This window comes from Actinia tenebrosa, unplaced genomic scaffold, assembly GCF_029948245.1.
Source record: "Actinia tenebrosa isolate PJP-AT-01 unplaced genomic scaffold, QUT_ActTen_1.0 PGA_scaffold2__45_contigs__length_23673736, whole genome shotgun sequence".
Classification (NCBI taxonomy): domain Eukaryota; kingdom Metazoa; phylum Cnidaria; class Anthozoa; order Actiniaria; family Actiniidae; genus Actinia; species Actinia tenebrosa.
Window position 1 is genome coordinate 3,703,411 of NW_028292579.1, and position 20,710 is coordinate 3,724,120.

The window sequence follows — 20,710 nt, forward strand, 5'->3', positions numbered from 1 at the left end:
TGGACGCACCAACAGAAGTGAATAAACTTTCTTGTCGGTTCTCTCCTTCGCGGGGTAGGTTCTCCTGTTTGAATTTCTCACTTGAAAATCAGCTTCTACCTTCCACTTCGATTCCTGGACGCATCATCATATTTGGGAGTACAGTTGGTCGTTGGTTCTCTCCTGTGCTTCGAGGTTTTGTCTCAGTCCGGGTTCACCTGTTTTCCTCCCTCCTTGAAAATCAGCTTCTATAAAATTCCAATATTTCCTCATCGAACGAGGCCACAGTAGGACACTCATTATTTATATTCTATCATATAAACATTCCTTTCTACCAAATCTTTCTCTTTTACTCCGACGAAGGAATAGCGTCCGAAACGTCAGTAAGTTTTTTCATCTTTTCACGGTGTATTACCTTTTTATCATTACTGTTTCATTAGAAACACCGACGCAGCTCACACTAGTTTTTAGCTAGTTATCTCATCTTAAAACAAGGAAAATTTATTTTTTATTTCTTTATGACATTTTTTCACGTGCCTCAGTAGCCATGGTTTCCTAATCCTAACAAAGCTCTACCTTTTACAAATTTTCTTTCCGAGGACATTCTTACTGTCCCTCTCCACCCTTGGATTATTTTTGTATATTTGAACCGAGTGGAAACTGGGTCGTGACTAATACGCATGCGCAATTTGGCTGATGCAATTTTGCGTCGCATGCTTTAAAACACGAAGGAAATCAAAAATTGAAATTCATTTTTCCGCTTTTCTCGCAATCAGAACACTTTAATCCCCAACAATGGCCGAAGATGAAATGGTTAGTATATATTTATAATCTTTCTTTACCAAAAATACGGGTTATTATGTATTGAAATGTCATTTTTTAATGTTTTAAAAGTGGCATTTTTATCTCGTGGTGCAAAAAAAATTAAACTTAATGTCGTTCTTGTTGAAGATGTTTGATCCTACTATGAAAAAGAAGAAGAAGAAGAAGAAGGTTCCTTTAGATTTAGATGGACTTGAAGGCGAAGGAGTCGTGGAGGATAAAGATGGTGCTCCAGAGGCGAACGATAACGAACAAGATGAACCCAAAGGTATGAGAATAATTGATGTAAGCTTACTCGTAAGATTCTAAAGAGAGAAATAGACCCCCATTTACCCTTGAAAATAGAAGATATCTCACTTTAAAACAGAGATCCTAATCCATTTGTATTATAAAGAACATCTGTATCTAGACGTCACATATTCATCACCATGTCTTTAATGCTAGTTTAATAACGTTGTGAATTAAGCCAATGTAATGAAATTCAAGCAAACTAGCTTGTAAATAGTTTATTGTCCATAGCCTCGCATATAAAGTCAAGTACAAGGATTTTTGCTTTAAAAATAGATTACCAGTGATCTTGTGGATAAAGATTTTAAAAAATCACTTGAATTATGAAATTTGTCTCTCTTATCACGAATAAACTTAAATATACTTTAAAAATATACGGGAAAAAATAGCTTCCGGTCAGTTATTTGCAAAATGCGAATTTTTTTCTGGCTGAATTTCATAAATTTATTCAAACCTTTCTTTGGTATATCCTCATATGTTTATTTTGACAAACCAAGGTCCTCGTATTATTGTTCTGTTGCTAAGTATTCTGCATGCATCAGAGAAATATGTCATTTTTTTCAAGTCTGACTGGTATAATTTCCAGAAGTATTTCATCAGATTTTGATTTGCACTCATCCTCGATAGATGAAGCATTAGAAGTTTTCTATTTTCACCACTGTTTTCCTGATAGGTTAATTGGAACTACAGCACTGTCAATCAAAAAAGATCTTAGAGTAAGGTTCCCTTGTACCTCTACATTTCCTATGTACCTGTTGCGACAAAAACTCTAAAACCACCTCTGGGCTGATCTAAGTTTAGGCATAGCCTAATCTCAGATTAAATATGGAATCAAATACCAAGAAACTTTATCAGCTCATTGTATGTTTGCACATTGCAGATGTTTCATTAGACCTTGAAGACTTTTCTGAAATGAAGAAAAAGAAAAAGAAGAAAAAGAAAGTGTTCGATATGGATAGCTTGGAGAATTCATTACCAGTAAGTACTACTGTCAGTTGTCTACTGTTATCTGGTATGGTAAGGTCATTGCCTTGCTAAGATAACAGTGGATGGGTAGGAATGGCATCAACTGTTATGGATGGCATACACTGTTATCTGGTATGGTAAAAGGTTGTTGCCTTACCAAGATAACAGTGGATGGATAGGAATGGCATCAACTGTTATGGATGACATCTACTGTTATCTGGTATGGTAAAAGGTCGTTGTCTTACCAAGATAACAGTGGATGGGTAGGAATGGCATCAACTGTTATGGATGACATCTACTGTTATCTGGTATGGTAAACGGTCATTGTCTTACCAAGATAACAGTGGATGGATAGGAATGGCATCAACTGTTCAGGGCAAAAAATAATGGCCGGTCATAATGACAAACATAATGACAGGCCAAATTAGTTTTAGCATAGTCATACCTCATTTCTGGCTAAATGTTACTGGTCAAAATGACCGACAAGGCAAAGAGTTGACTATATAAGTCCCAGTTCTGACCGGGCACTGTCCAATGTCCAGCCTGTTATAACTGGTTTTTTTTTTTTTTTTTTTGGTATAGTAAGAACTTTTTATTTCTTTACTAAATTGTTGCTTTTTTTGGAATTCAGGATACAGCAGATGGATCGACAGAAAAAAAAGAAGATGCAAATGATGCAGTAGATGAAGCACAAGATTTAGATGAGCTTGATTTCAATCTTCCCACCAAGAAAAAGAAAAAAAAGAAAAAGGTAAGAAAATGGTACCTTACATTTTACCCAGCTTGAAGGCTGTTTATTAATTTGACTATCATCATCACTATCACTATCACTATCACTATAACAGTATCATTATCTTTATCATTATTATTATCAAGTGTGCTCACCAACACCAACCTTATCTCTGATCTCGTGCTATAGGCTTTTAATGATAATTATATTTTCGTTTTGCCCCCAGGGGGGGGGGGGGTACTCCGCCAGAATTTGGGTAGGGGTGTTCCGCTGGGATTCTGAAAGGGGTACCCTGTTTATGACAAATAAACTCAAATTTGTAGACCCTGTTCATGACAAAAGATATAATTTATTGCACTGAGTTCCTGTTTCAATTATCATGTCATCTCGCGTATCGTTTTTTTTTTTACGACCATAATAACCAGTTTCGGTCAAAACAAAAGTAGAAATCCTGAATATGACAAGAATCTCGGAAAGAATTTGGACCTTGAGTGAAATTGCATACCCTGTTTATGACAAGAAGCTGGTAAAACCATACCCTGTTCAGCGGATCATCCCCGTGTAGTCCATATATGTGAGTACCCCCCCCCCCGGTTTTGCCTAGCAATAAGAAAAAAGTTCACCTCAAAACGGGGAGGGGAGGACAGGACTGCAGCCCTTACCCCACCCCTCCCCCTCCCAACTCTAAAAACTGTTCCACCGTCCCTGTGGGACACCAGTAATATTGCAATAAAGGCTATTTGCTTATCAAATTGCACAATCCCACATTTACAAGATCTATCATAAAACAGTTAGCATATTAACCCTATTATGTGAATGTTTACAAACACAATGATCTCAAAACTAAACAAGGATATGATGACTGTTTGACATTACTTGACATACAGATAACTATTGACAAAGAGTCGGCAGAAAAGGCGATGGAGAATGGAGCAGAATCTGGGGAGGATGAAGGAGAAGGCAATGAGGCAGAGGATGTAATGGCAGCTGAGGACAGAGAATATACATATGATGAGGTAGGCTTATAGAACAATACATCAGTAGCTTAGATCTGATTTTATACCCTAGAAAAACAAAGTTCTATATCTTAGTTACAGAACCTTGAAAATATCGTTGAATGATTGATTGTAGTTGGTAGTGCATTCACATCTCACCTCTAAGGTCTCATGTTTACAGCCATTTTCGATCACGCACCACTCTAGCAATTGTTTCTGTTGCGATGAAGAAGCTTTTGGTATACATCATTCAAGGCGTTTCCATGACATTCCATAGGCAAGTGCCCTTATAGCTTTGTGTTTTCCGACATTGTTATGGAAATGTCTTGTGATTGACGTCCACCAAAACCTTCTTTGTCGCAATAGAAACAATCGCTAGAGGGCTCGTTTGATTGGGAATGGCTGTAATTCCTGGACTCAGCAACACATATGAATAGAGCTTGTTAGATCTCTCTCGATCAGGGTTGTTTTTCTATTTTTAATTCTAACCCCGATTTTAATTTTTTTTTTTTTGAGTATCAATAAAATTTGAAGACGTTTGTGTGATGCCATACTAAAAGCTTGATTATAATTGTGTACTTGTAGCTTTTAGAGCGAGTATTTGATATAATGAGAGCAAAGAATCCAGACATGGTTGCTGGTGAAAAAAGGAAGTTTGTTATGAAACCACCACAAGTTGTAAGAATAGGCTCTAAAAAGACATCATTTGCTAACTTCACAGATATTTGTAAAATGTAAGTGTTTTATCCATACAGTTCCTGTAATTCTTACTTTGTAAGGGGAAAATGTTATACCAGCTAAGATTCCACATCAAACCCCGAACAACTTGAATGTGCTATTATCATGAACATAGGTCACATCAAATGGTGTTGCATTAGTAGTGTAACAGTACGATTTTACCCTTTATAACTCAAATGGCTGTCATTTCAAAAAATTTTCCTGATCCCCAGAAGTTGGAGTCTAAGGATTCTGGACTGGAAAAGAAATGACTTTTCTGTTTTATTTCAGATTGCATCGGCAACCAAAACATTTATTAGCATTTTTGATGGCTGAGTTAGGAACAAGGTGAGCCTTCAATAACAATCAAAAGTTTTATGTTTTCTTTTTGTGAGTTTATGTAGCAAATTTTCTTGTTTTTTCCTAGTGGTTCATGTGATGGAAATAACCAGCTTATAATCAAGGGTCGCTTCCAACAAAAACAGATAGAAACTGTGTTAAGAAGATATATCAGTAAGTGAAATAAAAATTAAAAGATTAAGAATATTTTGGTATACCTGTGCCAAAAGTAGATTTCAAAATCATGCTAGTTGAGTGCTTTGTGCATAAAATACAATGTTGCACATTAGTGGTAGATCTAGGCTTTTGAAAAGGGGTCATTAGAATGAAAGAAAATTTTTGCACTGGAATCAAATTTGGCAGTTGCCATGGTAATAAACCAGGTCTTCCATACACCCCCCCCCCCCCCCCCCCCCCCAGATCTGCACCTGTAGTTATCAACATTGCTAAAAATTAAGGCTGTTCAATGGCAGGACATGATGACTGGACAATCATCATCTGACCTGACTTGCCAAGAGGACTGGCCTATTGACCTCTTGTAGCACGTCAGAATGCAGGCGCTCGATTTGGAGGATATAACAATAGGTTTCCAATTCCCAGGAGATTGAAATTCTTTTGTTTTGTCTTACGAATTGAGCTGCTTTGACGTCACATGCCAGGGGTCTATTAGGCATGTGGCTGAACAAGCACCAGTTTTGACCAGTTGATGGACATTAACTGGCCATTATATTTAGCCCTGACTTGTTTGTCATGGGCAAATGAAACACTACAGTGATGATGTTGCAATAAAAGACTATCAATATTAGGATTTCTAATGTCTTTATCAATTGCTTTTACATCAAAAAATTCATAATCACATTTTTTTCCCTTGTCAACAGAGGAATATGTAACTTGCCACACTTGTCGGTCGCCCGACACAATCCTTCAAAAAGAAACTAGGCTGTTTTTTCTGCAGTGTGAAACATGTGGCTCTCGTTGCTCTGTAGCAAGCATCAAATCTGGCTTCCAGGCTATTACAGGCAAGAGAGCACAGCTGAAGAACAAACAGCAATAATCTGGCACCAAAATTACTTCACAAAACTGAAGTTCATAGATAAAAGAAAACATTCTTCCAAGCTCGGGTTCAGCTTTAACTGAATGAACAAATACCTGGTGTATATGACTGAAATGACAATGAAAAGTTTAAAGATTCTATCACTAATAATGTTTGTATCATCTTGGCATCTATAGTGTTTGAAGACTGTAAGAATATTATTAATGAAATAAGTTACCACCATAGGTTATATCAAAGTGTTTGTTGCCACTCGTGTGTGTTCAATTTTAACTGTCGTGTCAATTTGATCAATACACTGTAATCATGGTTCACAATCTCATTATACTACTGCATAACTTTGTTACTTTAGAAATGTTCAAATAATAAACAAATCACAGTATCAGTAAACTAAAAAATTCAAAATTACGATTGCCAGTCTGGTCAATTGAAAAATTTATGGTATGAGGTTTTGGTATACGTATGATGGTGTTGTAGCAATGTTGTAACATGCTGCAGAAATATCATACAGTACCTTTTGTAATCATAAAACAGAGGTCCCTTGCTTTACACAGGATTTATCTATGATTTGCCAGTCACAGATTTAACTAGAATATACATGTCTTAACTACATTGCAATGCACAAAACAAGTATGGGGTCTAGTTGCAGTACGTTTTAAAGGAATCGAAAAAGTCACATAATTTTAAGCAATTTTTCATGTTTCTGTGATGTTGACAACTTCCAAAGTCTAGATTTTTGGCTTCCATCAATCAAGGAATTACTAACTAAAGATTATAGTAGTAAGGTTGATGAATGGCAGCCAGCACACAAGCATACTGTGTCTAGGTCTGGAGTCATTCGTTTAAATGCAGAAACATTTCAGAAACAGTGGCTAAGCCTCTAATATTCTACAAATGTCTTTCTCGATATCTGTACAAGTACACTTCAGGTTTAATTGCACAGCTTATACCCACTTTTAATATCTAATGATTATTCGCTGAAGGTCAAAGTGAATGTTTACCAAGATGTATACATGTAGTCAAGGTAAATGTTCACCATATTCACTGAGCCTGACTTTAATAATATTGTTTTAAATAGCTAATGTAATTTTATACTTGAATATCAGAGAAAAGACTGAATTCAGGATGAAAAACCAGTTAGTATTTTGCTTTGGCAAATCTCATAATCACTGCTTGACCGGTGATTATTGTCTCGTAATCACTGCAAAGTGTGCAAAACTCCATATTTAAGCCTAAAATTGTTATAAATAGTAATAAATGCTTCAATAGTTCACATGTGCATGGTTAATGAATAATTATTTTTCAAGTGATCAATGTGACTACATGAATCATAAAAGGGTTTTTTGGTAATGATCTTTTGCAAGCATTTCCCAATTAAGAGAGCCAAAATAAAGATGGTATATGTGGCCATGTTGGTGGTGTTACAGTTGCCAGTTTAAGAATTATATTAAGAGTTTAAGGATCTAAGCCAAATACAAATCGTTAGTTACCATGATTAAGATGTCATTCCTCCTTTTTAGTGTACCATTGTGCAATCTTCAACCCTTGGTGGGTGGAGTAATATTAGACATTTGCTATGTTACGCTGATTTGAATAATTTTCACAGACTGTTTATAGGTTAATGAAGTCTAAGGACACTGATAGGTAGATTTATAGACCCCTTGCAGTACTTCAGAATGCAGCTCAATTTGGAGCGCAAAACGATAGGTTTTTGATTCTCAGGAGATTGAAATTCTTTTCTTTTGGCCTCCAAATTGAGCTGCTTTGACACCACATGCCAGGGGTCTATTAGGCATGTGGCTGGACAAGCACCAGTTTTGACCATACAATGGACATTGACTGGCCCTTATTTTATTTTTTATTTATTTTGTCATATTATGCAAGGGGTCTACAGTCCCTCTTTACATTCCATTCTCAACCCAGTTTTTCTTTCCTGACTTGGATGTGCAAGGAGTGCAGAGTTTGAAGTGGCACAAGGGGAGAAGAAAATACTTTTTCTCACACACAGTCTAATATTGACTCATAGTTAGGATGGAAAGTACCAATGTAACCACAGTAACAGGTGAGCCAATGACAATTCAATTCAATCTATTTCCACTGCCTAACAGAAAATTGAAAATACGAAGTAAATAAGAGTAATACATAGATATTTAAACGAAAGGAAGAAAAGAGCATAATTATTAGATAGTCGTGGACAACTCCCAAAATAGCATTAGTTTTAGGTAAGACATGATAACTTGATACAGGGTTCGTGCCGAGGTAACCACTTAAAATCAAGGAGTACGATACAAGGACCCAAAAATGAATTTTCAAGGAGTATGTTCAGCTTACTATATGCTAAGGTTTTACACGGTGGTTGCACATGGCCGACTTTCAGATTTTCAAATCTTTCTGACTAGATCGATTTCAGAACCATGCATGTAATGATCAAAGCAAAAATTCAAGGAGTTTTGCTAAAATCGTAAAATTCAAGAGCTTTTCAAGTGCCCTTGAAAATGTGAATTCAAGGAGTTTTCAAGGAGTTTAAGGAGTAGCATGAACCCTGTTGATAGTTATACAATTATAAATTATAGAAAGTATACAATACACCAAACAAGTTTAGTCAAATCCATGTTTTATTACAGTTTATATCCAAATGTAAAGTGATAAAAAATAATGAAAAATAAAAATGTCATAATTGCTGGTGCTTGTAGATAGAGTACAATAGATCAAAAATACCATTACACAGGTCTACTTAAATATCAGACTGTTTAAGTCTCTTTGGCAGTCACAACCCTGCTATATTGTGGTACATTGAAAAAAATATCCAAGGTCCTGAATGAATTTTACAGGGTGGCAAAGGGGTTATATTGAAACCATGATTTGACCATTTTTATTTTTTGTGAAATGTGAAACGGCCTATATTTATTATTTTGTGAAATTTGATGTATGTGATTCGTATTCAGGGCCATAGCCACCGGTACGCTTTCGTGGAAAAAATATAAGGAAAATAAGAAAAAAAATATAAGAAAAACTGAAAACCCTCGAAAACCGGACCAATCAGGAATTTGTGGCTACAGCCCTGGTACTCCCTCACCCCCCTTAGCACCCTAAAGTTAATGCCAAATTTGTAGACTTGTATAATAATATAAAGATCTATTGACATTAGAGTGCACGTCATATACCCATGAAACAATGGCTAGCCATGTAGTGCTTAAAAGTACTTAGTTATCAACTATTTCTAGCAAAACATTCACTGACATGAACCAAAAAGACACAGTGAGAATTTGCTTCTGTTTCCATTATTCTGCTCCAGTAACATCCACTACAAAATAGCAGCTGCAATTAGACAATCATCTGGTTCTGTTTCATGGATATACAGTGTGCACTCTAGATAAGGTTAGGTTTCTGGAGTGGAGGATTCTATTTATAAGTAGCCAAACCTCTGCAAAAAAATGTTGTACAAGAATATATGCTGTAAACAATATTGTGATTTAACTGAAGAACTCTACAGATTAGTATTGTTCCTTAATGTGTGAGAAGAATTTGAACATTGAAAAAAAATTATACACCATTTTCACATTAGCTATATATATTATATGTATAAATTAGATTCAATCATACTGAAAATTTCAAATTACAGCTTCTGTTCAGACAGTTGAAGGAGACAAGACTACATGTGCTGGCATTGTCTCACCCAAAGTTAATCAGTCCAAATTTTCATACCAGTAAAACAAAACTAATAAAAAAGGAAAGGCATAAAGACTGTGTTAATATTTTTTCAAAATCCAAAAGTTAGAAAAACCTAGGTGAAGATTTAGAAGCATTTTGACAAGTTATTAAATCTTCAAACGCTACAGTTGCATGTTTTTATTTGTTTTAGTGAATGAACCATATACAGTAAGTGTTCTTTGTCACCTGCAACAATTGCAATGTGTATCATATGTACTTTTCTGTGTCTGTGTGTGAATGCCTAGCTATTTTCGAATAGTTGTATGAAGAAATGGAATATTTAAATAATTGCATTCATGTCGTCTTTGAACAAATGATTCGCTATTCCTAATCCTCCACCCATACCAAACCGAACAAAGTTATCCCCCACTAGTGGACCCAAAGCATAAAGTCCTGGCTCATTACTGCATTCATAAGTAAAAGCATTTATATCTACAGGATTTTTCTTGCTGTCCAGTGGAAGTTTTTTCTCAATGCCAAGTGAATTAACTCCATGTAAGAATGACAGTTCAGGACTCATGCCAATGAGAATAAAGACATATGAGACTTTTTTCTTGAATAGTGTACCATCTGTTTTCTTCAGGATGCATTCTCTATTTTTACGGATCTCCACTAGTTTGGTCTTGGCTAAACATTGGTAAGTACCATCAAGAGCTTTGTCATGAGTACCTTTCATCATCTCTCGAATAAGACTATATTCAGGGTAGACTGTCGGCGTAAGGTTATTGAAAATTATGCTTGGGTCATTTACACTCCTGCGAACTGCATGTATGACTGGGATGCCTTTGCATAAGAGTGAAAGGATGGCATCACCAGCTGAAAGTCCAGCTCCGACTACCAAGCATGGATCTGGCTGTGAGTCTAACACTTCCAAGTCCCCAAAAAGATTTTCCAAATCCTCCATTTGATGATAAACAAACTGGTGTCGTTCACCAGGAATTCCAAGAGTCTTTGCAACACTGTTACCAGTAGCAAGCACGACATTATTTGCATTGACAGCAAATGGTACAAGCTCGTCTGGGTAATTTCCCTTTACGCCATGAATCTCCCATAGTCCATCACTTCCATGCTTGACTGATAGGACTTTGGAATCATTTGAGAAATAGCCTGACAAGTCCATCTTGTCAACATAATCCTTATAATACTCTGCAATATGGCTTGTCGTTGCACGATCATAACTGTTTCCAGGACTTTCAATTCTATTTTTCACTAAAGTGCAGGGTTTACGCACTGCTTCATGTCGATGTTCTCGTAACCAGTCCTGGAATTCCAATCCCGGTAACTCTAACCAGTTGTTAAGGCTGAGTGTCAATTGAGAGCCATGCATGTTATGCCAGCTCCCCCCTGGAGGGCCACACCCCAGGACCAAGTGCTTGACACTGTGAGAAGGGTTGTAAATCCATTTGAGACAAGACCCTTGTTCAAGTCCTAGATCAGTGTTGGGTCGCTGAAGTTGGTCGAAGAGAAGAGCAACTGGATTGAAAGATCTTCCTTCAAGACCTTCGCTTAAGTAGTCCAAATCCTGAAATACCAATGCATAAACAATTTAATAAACATGTAAACAAAATGATATTGATGATTTTTTTATTCTTTGATCATACTGTAACATCACCCCCCCCCCCCCCCCTCAATAACACTGCATGCATAATTTCTATATTTAGCTTATCACCTCCCCCCCCCCCCCCTCCCCAATAACACTGCATGCATAATTTCTATATTTAGCTTATTTATTATATATCATTTCATCAGATTTACCCCTCCATGGCGTACCGAAACCTACATGTAACAGGTTTTATTACCGACGCCCACTTTATCACAACCCATGAATAAAATTAACTATAGGAAGACATTTTTGTTGAGGGACGAAAAACTGGAGAAACATTAGTTTGTGCCTACCTGTTCAATGAGTGATTTTGAAGGATCTTCACATAGTTTTTGATTCAAGATAGGGTTAGGATGTTGGTTTGGTATGTAATATGGCCAGTTTCCTGCCAACATGTATGAGAGTGACAATGCATTTGGTCCATTTCCTGGAAAAAAGGCATATTAATTTGCATCAATTCTTTATTATTGAAGCTTAACATCACAGCCAAGCTATTCATTTTGTACAAGCTGATTTTCCTAGTCCGATCACCGGGCAGTGAATAAGTGTCAGCTTGGGTTTCATTAAGGGGGCTTTTATTCATTAGTACATGAGATGGGGTCGGCAATATCACACAGGAAACTTTACAAACATAACCCAACCCCCCCCCCCCACCCCACAATGGTAGAGACAACAATTGCATAACCCCCCTTTCATCACCCTGCAATAGTTCTCAACCCCCCTCAATATGTGATAACCCCCTCGAACCATTTCCTCAAAATATTGTAACCCCCCCCCCACCCCCCTACATTTTTGCTGCCCCTCCCCCTCCCAATGCAGTAATAAATGAAAGCCCCCTGAGGGTAGGGGACAAGAATGGGCAAAATTCTCTAGACTATTACTCAAAGGTTAGCAAAATGGCAAAATATGTAAATAACAACTAGTTTTGGAACTAGTTTGGACTGCGTCAGTGTTTTTTAGTTGAAACAAATGTGGACTCTGACAAAGGACTAACGTCTGAAACGTCAGTCTATTATCTTTCGTATTTACGGCGATAAAATTATCTACTATGACACAAAATAGCAAAATGTTCACTTAGACTCTCTGGCTAGTTCATGACCTTCTCCTAACATTTCAAAACTTGATGAAACCCCTGCCTCAGTAATTCGTCAAAACTCCCAATGTTATCATACCTATTACGACAACATCAAAATCTTCAGTTTCTTCATATCTTTCAGACATTTCAAATTATCTTGAAATAACCTGGGAATAACAAGGATTCATAACATTAAACATGGTATAAAACCTGTTTTTGTATATTATTTTCTGAGTTTGCTGCAAGCAATTAATTAACATACCCTTGTAATCTAATTGTACCATTGTAAACAATGTGAAGTAAAGCGAACTCATCTAGATGCTTGAAACCATATCCAAGCAAGATATCCAAGCAACTGATAAATTTCTCATTTTTTCACAGTATTGGAATCTGTATGCATAAATAGACCCCATGCAGATTGCGCAATGCAGTTCAATTTGGAGGACATAACAAAAGGTTTCCAATTCTCAAATGATTGAAATTCTTTTGTTTTGTCCTCTGAATTGAGCTGCTTTGACGTCACATGCAAGGGGTCTATAGGCTACAGTCTTATCCCTTCGTTAATTAAGCTTAGAGCCTGTTAACATAGTGTAGACAATGGGATTAACCAATCTAAGCCACTTTCTATGTGTAAAATTATTGTTTTGCAAGACCTTTTAGAATGCTTTTTGATAAAGATATAAGGCTTACATCTAAGGTTATTAAGTCTAATTATGCTCCCTGTGCGACATTTTGTTTGCATTCCAATATGTTGGTATCAAAAAACCTTGGAACATATATTGTGCATACTGTGAGCTAGCTTTGTAACTGCAACAAAGGATATTTGGAACCCAGCTGCTGACAAATAAATGAGTGAACGACATGCTTAGCCAACCAGATAGCGGTATTAAATTCGGGTCTAATATCTACATATGTCAATTACTTGTAAAGTCCTTATTCTATATATAGATTATTTTTTGCAGAGTCATAAATCGAACATGCGCGACAAGCTTTAAGCCTCGGAAGTAAATATCAAATTCTCAGCATAGCAAAAAGAATGGAATACTACGCGGAAAGGATTGATGAAATATTTAAAAAATTCTGCAAATAGCTTTGTGGTTCTATAAAAAGTGTGAAGTTTTGCGCGGGCGATCATACAAACGGACAATAAAAAAAAATCAAAAACAACAGAGATCAAAACGCTTTTAAATACCTAAATACCCTCAAAAACTTAATAACCACTTCCCTAGGAAGCGATGTTGCTAGTATAAGATATATCTGGTGTTTATATATTGGGCAAGCCCAGATTTTCTAGGTAAGGAAGCTTACTATCCCAGGATATTCCTAAGAAATATATAGTAAAGATCAAAGTTTCAAAACCGAATTAATCTTGAAAGAATATGTTCTTGTATGATGAATTTAGCATTAAATTTTCCCTACAAAAGCGTTTATGTAAGATTACATAACCTTTATCACAAGCGATAGACGGCATGGAACCGAGATTTTCACGTGTGCTTCGCCGTACACATGTCATCTTGCAAGCGTACAGCACATAGTCACAAGGACTATCGTTAACTATCGTTAACTTTAATTTTTTTTCGTAGCTAAGCTCCACTCACCTGCTTGAATGGCTAGAATATTACCAGCACAGACCAGGATTTCTGATAGATGCGATCTATAGTGATCGATAATGTCTTTAGGTCCGTATTTTAAATCAAAGACTGATCAAATTTATTCGGAATACATCGTCAAGTCCGGCAAGCGTCGACAAACAGCAGAAAACGCTGTAATTTGCGACGAACTAGGCTTTCCAACCTGTCTGATAAGAATTACGTAAAAGAGCTAGAGTCTTTGATCGCGAACATTATCATACCTGTAAAGCAGGGATCCACCAATCACTGGCCTCGTTCTAGGTAGGTCCGTCGTTAGACTTTTCCACAGTCCCTCGCTCGTCCGTTCCGTTCGTTTCAATATTTTTCAAGATGGCGGCGAAAAAGAGAGAGACTGTGGACGAGTATTTTGGTTCCCAAAGCACGCTGGGTCCAAGTTTTCGGGACCCATAAGACCTTTCGGTCATTGTACCGTTACAGTCTCTAAGTGTGGAGACGGAACGGACGAGCGAGAGACTGTGGAAGAGTCTGGTCTGTCGTACACTTACCACGTGATCTTGGACTAACACGTGACAAGGCGGCACAACTTTTCAACGTCCTTATTTTAATATTTGTTTTATTTTTACATAAGTTTGACTTGAAGAAACAAAATATTAGACAGAGCTTTTCCTCACGCATGCTAATGTTCATTTTGAAATAAGCGGGCATTATGGCATGTTTCTGCCTACTTTATACTAAAATAGTATATCGTTTAATTAGCCATTTTCGCCGTCAACACGTGAAAACGTAAACGGCGTTTTTAAAGCGTTTACGAATGGAAACGTAACTCGTGGACGTGTTCAGCTAATTCCAAAAGAATATTATATTCTCTTGCTAATACACATTGCATGGAAGGCTTAATTCCATTGTTTTCTTTTGTGTCTATTTGTGACTAGTACACTTTTTGTGACTGACATTTCTTTATTTTGTGGGTTAAATAAAGTCGAAATTTTACGTATTGCAACTTTGGTACGCGGTATTTGAATTAGCCGCAAGCGACACTAATGAAAAACGCACTGCGCATGCGTTGGGAGAAAAACAAAATGGCGGACAATAACAATTTATTACATCTACAGGGCTATTTTTTAAATATTCGTTTTGGAATTTTACAGATATTTTTGAATTTCTTTACATAGAATCCGACTATGTGATTATCTTCAAATTAGCCATGCTGGATGTCGACGTCGGGCCGCGAGTGGCGGCATTTTCGAAGATTATTTTTGCTTTGTATAAACAAAAGTTTTTTAGTATAAATCAGCAGTGTATCACAATCGAAATTATCTTGCTATTACGAAAAGGACAACCTTAAGTTGTCAGTATTTTTCTTAAGTTTTGCGATTTTGTAAAACGATCAAAACACCGGCATCAAAAACATAAGTTGCCCTTAGTTACGCTACGCCATCTCCGAGCGTGCGCAGTGCGTTTTTCACCAGTGTCGCCGCAAGCAATTTTGTGGCATTTCTGTGGGAATACTCGGAACCAATCAAATCGCATTAAATCCGACGATTATTAATCGAACGCTAAACGGAATTTCTCCGATAGACAGCGACGAAAAGAAACGCTACGTTTCATATATATTTTAGGTGTTTTTCAATCGTTTTCAAGGGAGTGGAATAATAAAAGACGCCGCAGCGGCCATGTTGCTTTGATATAACTAAAAAATTCATTGACAAACAAAGAATCCGTCAGACTGTAGCCTGCATGCAGATTTAACTCGGTTTGCACGCATGCTACCACACTGCGGCCAAACGGTTATAGTATATCGAAACGTTGGAGCTACGTACTTCCCATGATGTGCACATTTGCTTTTCTTGGAGAATTTATGTTATCACTGGGATACCTGTGGAAGGCCCGTTTTTTTCTCTTTCTCTTCCTTTCTGATTCATGCGAACATACCAATGCTGAAGATAATATTAAATATATCGCTAAAGTTACCTGAAACGTGAGAGAAAGTTTACCGCAGTTTCTTCAGGCGCAATTTCTCAAACTGCAGAAGCATAGACTTGACAAGACTCACTTGAATAATGTGTAAACAGACATTGGATATCTTTTGTATAATTGTATAGTAATGAATATTTACATCTAAACCGGTAAAACATGTTTTTGAATTCGATCGTAAAAATATTTATTTGTACAGACATGCGCAACAATTACATACGTAAGACGACGCCAACAGTCAAGCCAAAATAACGAATTTAATTGAGTATTTTTATTATATTTTTCATAAATAAGAGAAAGAATAGACGCAAATAAGACTTGCACAATCGAGCGTCATATGATCAGGATCTTTGTTGCACTACTCTGGCTCCGATTCAAACATTTCGTTCACAGAGCCTTTTGCGCAGTAAGAAATAAAGATTGGCTCTGATCCCAGGGAGATCTGCCAATATGATCATGCGCAATAGAATTTTTTCAACTGGTCAAAAGATTGAACGTCTAAATATTAAAGAGTTGCCATTTCGAGTTGTTCCAAGTCGTGGTTGGAGTTTTCGCGCATAGCAAAACTATAGTTTATTATGCGCGGCAACTCCAACCTCGGCTTCGAAGTATTATTTGTGGTCAATGAAGGGAACTGTAAAATGGAGTTTTTCTGTTATTGAAATTATTATTTCAAAATAGAAATAGCCCAAAATCTGCTATTCATCAGTTTGAATATATGACCTTGCGAAATTGAAGTCTTTTAGTACGTAAACATATCTGTATGTTAAAAGTAGCTTTAGGAGCCGCCAATTTGATCCTTCGCTTGGCCTCCTGTCGGCTTCCAAATAGGAAATCCTAAAGTATACGACGTTATGGTTTTCTCTTTCAAAAATATTCGGTGAATTCACGTTTGTACGGTGTGTGAACTAAAACTGAACATTTCTATTTTTTCTTGTGAGTGAGTTGTTATCATTGAGAGTCACACCCGATACTATAGCACCCGTTGAAGTTTTTGTCACCAACGCTTTTGAATATTTAATCAGTCGGACATCTTCATAGTATCATTATTATTTTTAATTAACTTGAATTGAAATAAACTGGAAAAGAATAAAAAACATTAACGATTAACGGTAAGATTATTTCCTTTTTGTTGTTCCTGAACAGAGTAAAAAAGATAAATTTACTGTAGGATAAATTCGAATATTCATATGCTAAATGGTTCTGTTTTCCAAAAATTTCTTGAAATTTGAACCTAAACTTGAATAATTAATTAAATATGAAATTTTGACACAATTTTGCTACACATTAATACAGACCAATGAGAATGACGATATTCACAGTATTGATTCTACATGGGGTAAGATGTTGAATAACCCGAAAAAATTACATAGTTTGAGTGCGGCTTCTTGAAGTTATGAAGGTTTTTCCATGTCATATGCTAATGCTGTGACGTATGAGGAGTCATTTATGGTTATTTGTTGTTCCTCGTAATTCGAAACACCGGCTTCTATGGGAAAACTAACTTGCAATCATTTCTATAAGAGCAATGGGGAAAACAATGACGTATTTCAAATTTAATTTATTTGTACCAGTAGTGTTTTGTATATTAAATGATTACTCCTCATACGTCACAGCATTAACATATGGCATGGAAAAACCTTTAAGACTTCAAGAAGTTGCACTTAAACTATATATTTTTTTAGTGTTATTCAACATCTTACCCCATGTAGAATTAATACTGTGAATATTGTCAGAAGGGTGATAGGCACTTTAATGATTTAGGAATACGTACATAAGGTGTGAAAATATATAATAAGTACTCCCAGAAACTAAAGAAGCTACGCATCTGATTCGAGTCGTTCGTAACTTTTCCATCAGGTTTTTCACTTGAGTAAAATTGTCATTTTAAAAGGAAGGAAAATCCTTTATACATTTGTGCAATTTTCTTACTTAGGCGGAACAAAATTGCTAAGACTAGACTACTAAAGTCTAAAATGGCTTGTTTTCCAGTAACCAATCAGGAAACGACAAATTATATATGCCAACCAATTACCGTGCATGACTAAATAGAAACAAATTCAGTGCTGACCGTGGATAAAGTACATGGATTGTAACAGAATTTAGATGAATTTATTTTCTTTTGTAACGTTAAGACTAGAAAACCCAAGCGGTGTCCTATCCCTGGATTAACTTTAATCCTACCGCCGCGCCCAAACTTATTTTTTCCAAGCTCTTCAGTAAATATTCTACTAAATAAAGAAGTAATTCCTCTTCAAGTGATATGCCCTTAAGATTCTATTCTATTAAGGTTTTTTCATAGTATAAATAGAACGTCTAGGGGTTAGTTTAGCGGTATAAAGTGGTCTATTCATTATTTAACTGAGAAGTAACCGTCGATTAAGAATTAACGAACAGAAATAAGTAACCACACGGGATAGATTTTAACACAGGATATTCGAGTATTGTACAGGACTTAATCGAACCGAGTACTCCGGCAAGAAATTATGCATTAGTATCCTAAGGAAATGATGCTATTCAAGTTTAGTAATTTACGTAGATAATGAGTTAAAAAATACAGCAAAAATAATAAAAAGAAGGAAAGAAAAAGGAAAAAAGAAAACTGATAATCATTGGATTAGAGATTAAGAACCACAACGCTATAGTTTTACGCACCTTTGACTAACTAATGCTACGTTTTGTTTTCGCATTCGCATTGCACTTTCACTGGGTTTTTTTTGCGCGAGTTTAGCCAACGTACTATTTCCTCTATATTCCACTATATCAAAAAAGGAAGATGAGGAACAACAACAAGTGATCAGAAGTAATTTTCTTCAAATCTTATTGATATCCTGAAACAACCTCTGGGCTTACCAACGTCAGGGCAATTAAGGCTAACTCACAGATCGGATCGGATTTTAGCTAGTTAGGTTTTGAGGATAGTGGAAAAACAGAGAACTATTCTATGGAATCTAGATAGAGATCTAACACCTGCTCAATGCGCAATCTTTCCATTTTCAACGCACAGCGCACAACGACAAAGTTTTGGTACATGCGGTAACTAAACTCGACCAAATTCAACTATGTTCTCGTAGTCTCTATGTATATTCTTTGTCATAGTTGGGTATTATGAATGCATCCGCTTGCATATCAATTGATTGTTGTGTAAGTTTCCTTACTCTGCTGTGATCTTATAATCAAATTGCTTTATACAAAACAATAGCGCAAACGTTTTTGTTACAGGAATTTGGAACTGCTTCGCCTGGTATTTATTATCATCAAACCTACAAGCCGTTTAAATCTTACTACTCGCACCATTATTTGCGCGTGAGAGAAGACACATAAGAAAAATACATATATAAAATAATAAAGCCTAGTTGATCTAATACAACATCTTAGTTTTTTACGGTCTTTGTTGAGTTTGTATGGTCGACGCACGGCTCGAAAATGCTATTTTTCATTTCTAAGTATGAATTATCTAGGATTGTCTGATAGTCGCTTTTATACCGTGACGATGGTAGTGCCATGAATCTATTCTACACTTCCAGCATGCATTTTTTACGTTGCTGATGTGCGCATTGTTTATAATTTTTGTATTTTCGAAATGCATGCATCCGTATAATCTAAAGACAACGTTGACTGAACGAACTAGTTTAAAAACCCAGTAAAGGTATTTACAACTCGTATTGTCATCCGGACCTCAACCGCACGCTGGCCCCAACGTTAGCTGGTTTAAAACCGGTTCATGAAAGCTAGCTACGCTCATTGATAAAAAGTTGCTTAGACGTTTTTGAAAAACTTTTGAATCGCGCTTAGTTTGTTTAAGTCGTACCTTATATTGGAGTCTTTGTTGTAGCTGGTTGGTGCAGTAGTGTTTACATGTCTTTCAGGTTACAGGATATCAACTGGAATTCTTCCCGTAGTGCTACATAGCTATAGTTTGGCTTACCTCAATCTCGTGCACTGCTCGTGCGTCAATACGTTGGTTAATGTTCACGTGCACGACTCTGAGGTAGAGCAAAGTACAGTCTATCGGCATGAATATTAACACAATTGTAAGATAATTTTCCGTGGATTTTTGCCAGAACAAGGCTACCAATTAATAGCTTTCGCTGCTTGTTTTAGTTTTTCCTTTCTGCTGGTGGTAAATCATCATTGGCGTAAACAAACAGGTACCACAAAGAAGGATAAAATAGAATTCTCTAATTTCTGTATAAAATCTATACTTTTATGAAGAAATTCTAAAAAGGATGTGCACACAAGTCATACAAAATGCTTTGACGTGTGGGACAAAGGTGTTTGCTTTTCAATATAAAGAAAGAAAAGTTATATATAATTTAGAGTATTCATGTCGAATGTACTATTGAACAGCGCCTCAGTTCCTTCTAAGAATGAAATCACTTTTATTATATACTGTGGCAGTCAATAGAGCGATTGTTTGCATTGAGTTGTTTACCATTTAGAAAAATTCATTGCCTTTTCAGTTTGCTCGGTTTTGTATCGAAAATTATTTATAGATATTCTGCGCATGATCCGAGAATTAGTGGCAACAATGGCAAATACAAATATTACGGGAAAAAAATCTTTGTAAAAACTTATGACGGTGCTTTAAAAACAGCAGTTCTTCCAATACTTTCAATAAATCTTAAACTTGCGTCATATATCAAGCCGTAAAAACTAATAAGAACTAATCTTTTTTATGCGTTTCAGTTGCGCGATGGACTGAAAATCGGCCGCCAAATAGACAAAGATGAACGGCGTCGCTTCGCATTTTTTCTGAAATTTTGTTGAGTGAACTATACAAACTGTGAATGCATCATTTTTCTTTTAAGTGATATTTAACAAAGTAATATTGATCATTTAATTTGGATTCAGGGAGTGAAGTATTG

At 36.3% G+C, this 20,710-nt stretch overlaps 2 protein-coding genes across 4 annotated transcripts; one reads left to right on the forward strand and one right to left on the reverse strand.

Moving 5' to 3' along the window:
* The first annotated feature begins 659 nt into the window (after positions 1 to 659).
* LOC116302125 (eukaryotic translation initiation factor 2 subunit 2) lies at positions 660 to 7,160 on the forward strand. The gene is made up of 9 exons (XM_031711342.2): positions 660 to 792; positions 931 to 1,069; positions 1,970 to 2,067; positions 2,687 to 2,806; positions 3,673 to 3,801; positions 4,366 to 4,514; positions 4,789 to 4,845; positions 4,925 to 5,010; positions 5,715 to 7,160. Exons 1-9 carry the CDS (start codon positions 775 to 777, stop codon positions 5,888 to 5,890), a joined length of 972 nt encoding a protein of 323 aa, XP_031567202.1. The 5' UTR covers positions 660 to 774; the 3' UTR covers positions 5,891 to 7,160.
* Positions 7,161 to 8,484: 1,324 nt separating this feature from the next.
* On the reverse strand, positions 8,485 to 19,747 carry LOC116302135 (oxidative stress-induced growth inhibitor 1-like). 3 transcript variants are annotated; one of them, XM_089033766.1, is made up of 4 exons: positions 19,654 to 19,747; positions 12,374 to 12,443; positions 11,495 to 11,628; positions 8,485 to 11,120 (listed from the first exon to the last, which is right to left on the reverse strand). In XM_089033766.1, the coding sequence occupies exons 2-4, from the start codon at positions 12,420 to 12,422 to the stop codon at positions 9,879 to 9,881; spliced, it is 1,425 nt and encodes a 474-aa protein (XP_088889892.1). In that variant the 5' UTR covers positions 12,423 to 12,443; positions 19,654 to 19,747; the 3' UTR covers positions 8,485 to 9,878. The 3 variants fall into 3 exon arrangements, with proteins under 3 accessions (XP_088889892.1, XP_088889891.1, XP_088889893.1); XM_089033765.1 differs by lacking the exon at positions 19,654 to 19,747 and adding an exon at positions 13,875 to 14,103; XM_089033767.1 differs by lacking the exon at positions 19,654 to 19,747 and adding an exon at positions 12,539 to 12,638.
* Between the last annotated feature and the right edge of the window lie 963 nt (positions 19,748 to 20,710).

Coding starts and splice junctions, on each gene's coding strand:
- LOC116302125 (XM_031711342.2), top strand. Junction 1,070..1,969: donor CGAACAAGATGAACCCAAAG/GTATGAGAATAA, acceptor TGCACATTGCAG/ATGTTTCATTAGACCTTGAA. Junction 5,011..5,714: donor TGTGTTAAGAAGATATATCA/GTAAGTGAAATA, acceptor CCTTGTCAACAG/AGGAATATGTAACTTGCCAC.
- LOC116302135 (XM_089033766.1), bottom strand. CDS start 12,422: ATGTCTGAAAGATATGAAGAAACTGAAGATTTTGATGTTGTCGTAATA. Junction 11,629..12,373: donor TTTTGATGTTGTCGTAATAG/GTATGATAACAT, acceptor CCTTTTTTCCAG/GAAATGGACCAAATGCATTG. Junction 11,121..11,494: donor CAAAATCACTCATTGAACAG/GTAGGCACAAAC, acceptor TTGGTATTTCAG/GATTTGGACTACTTAAGCGA.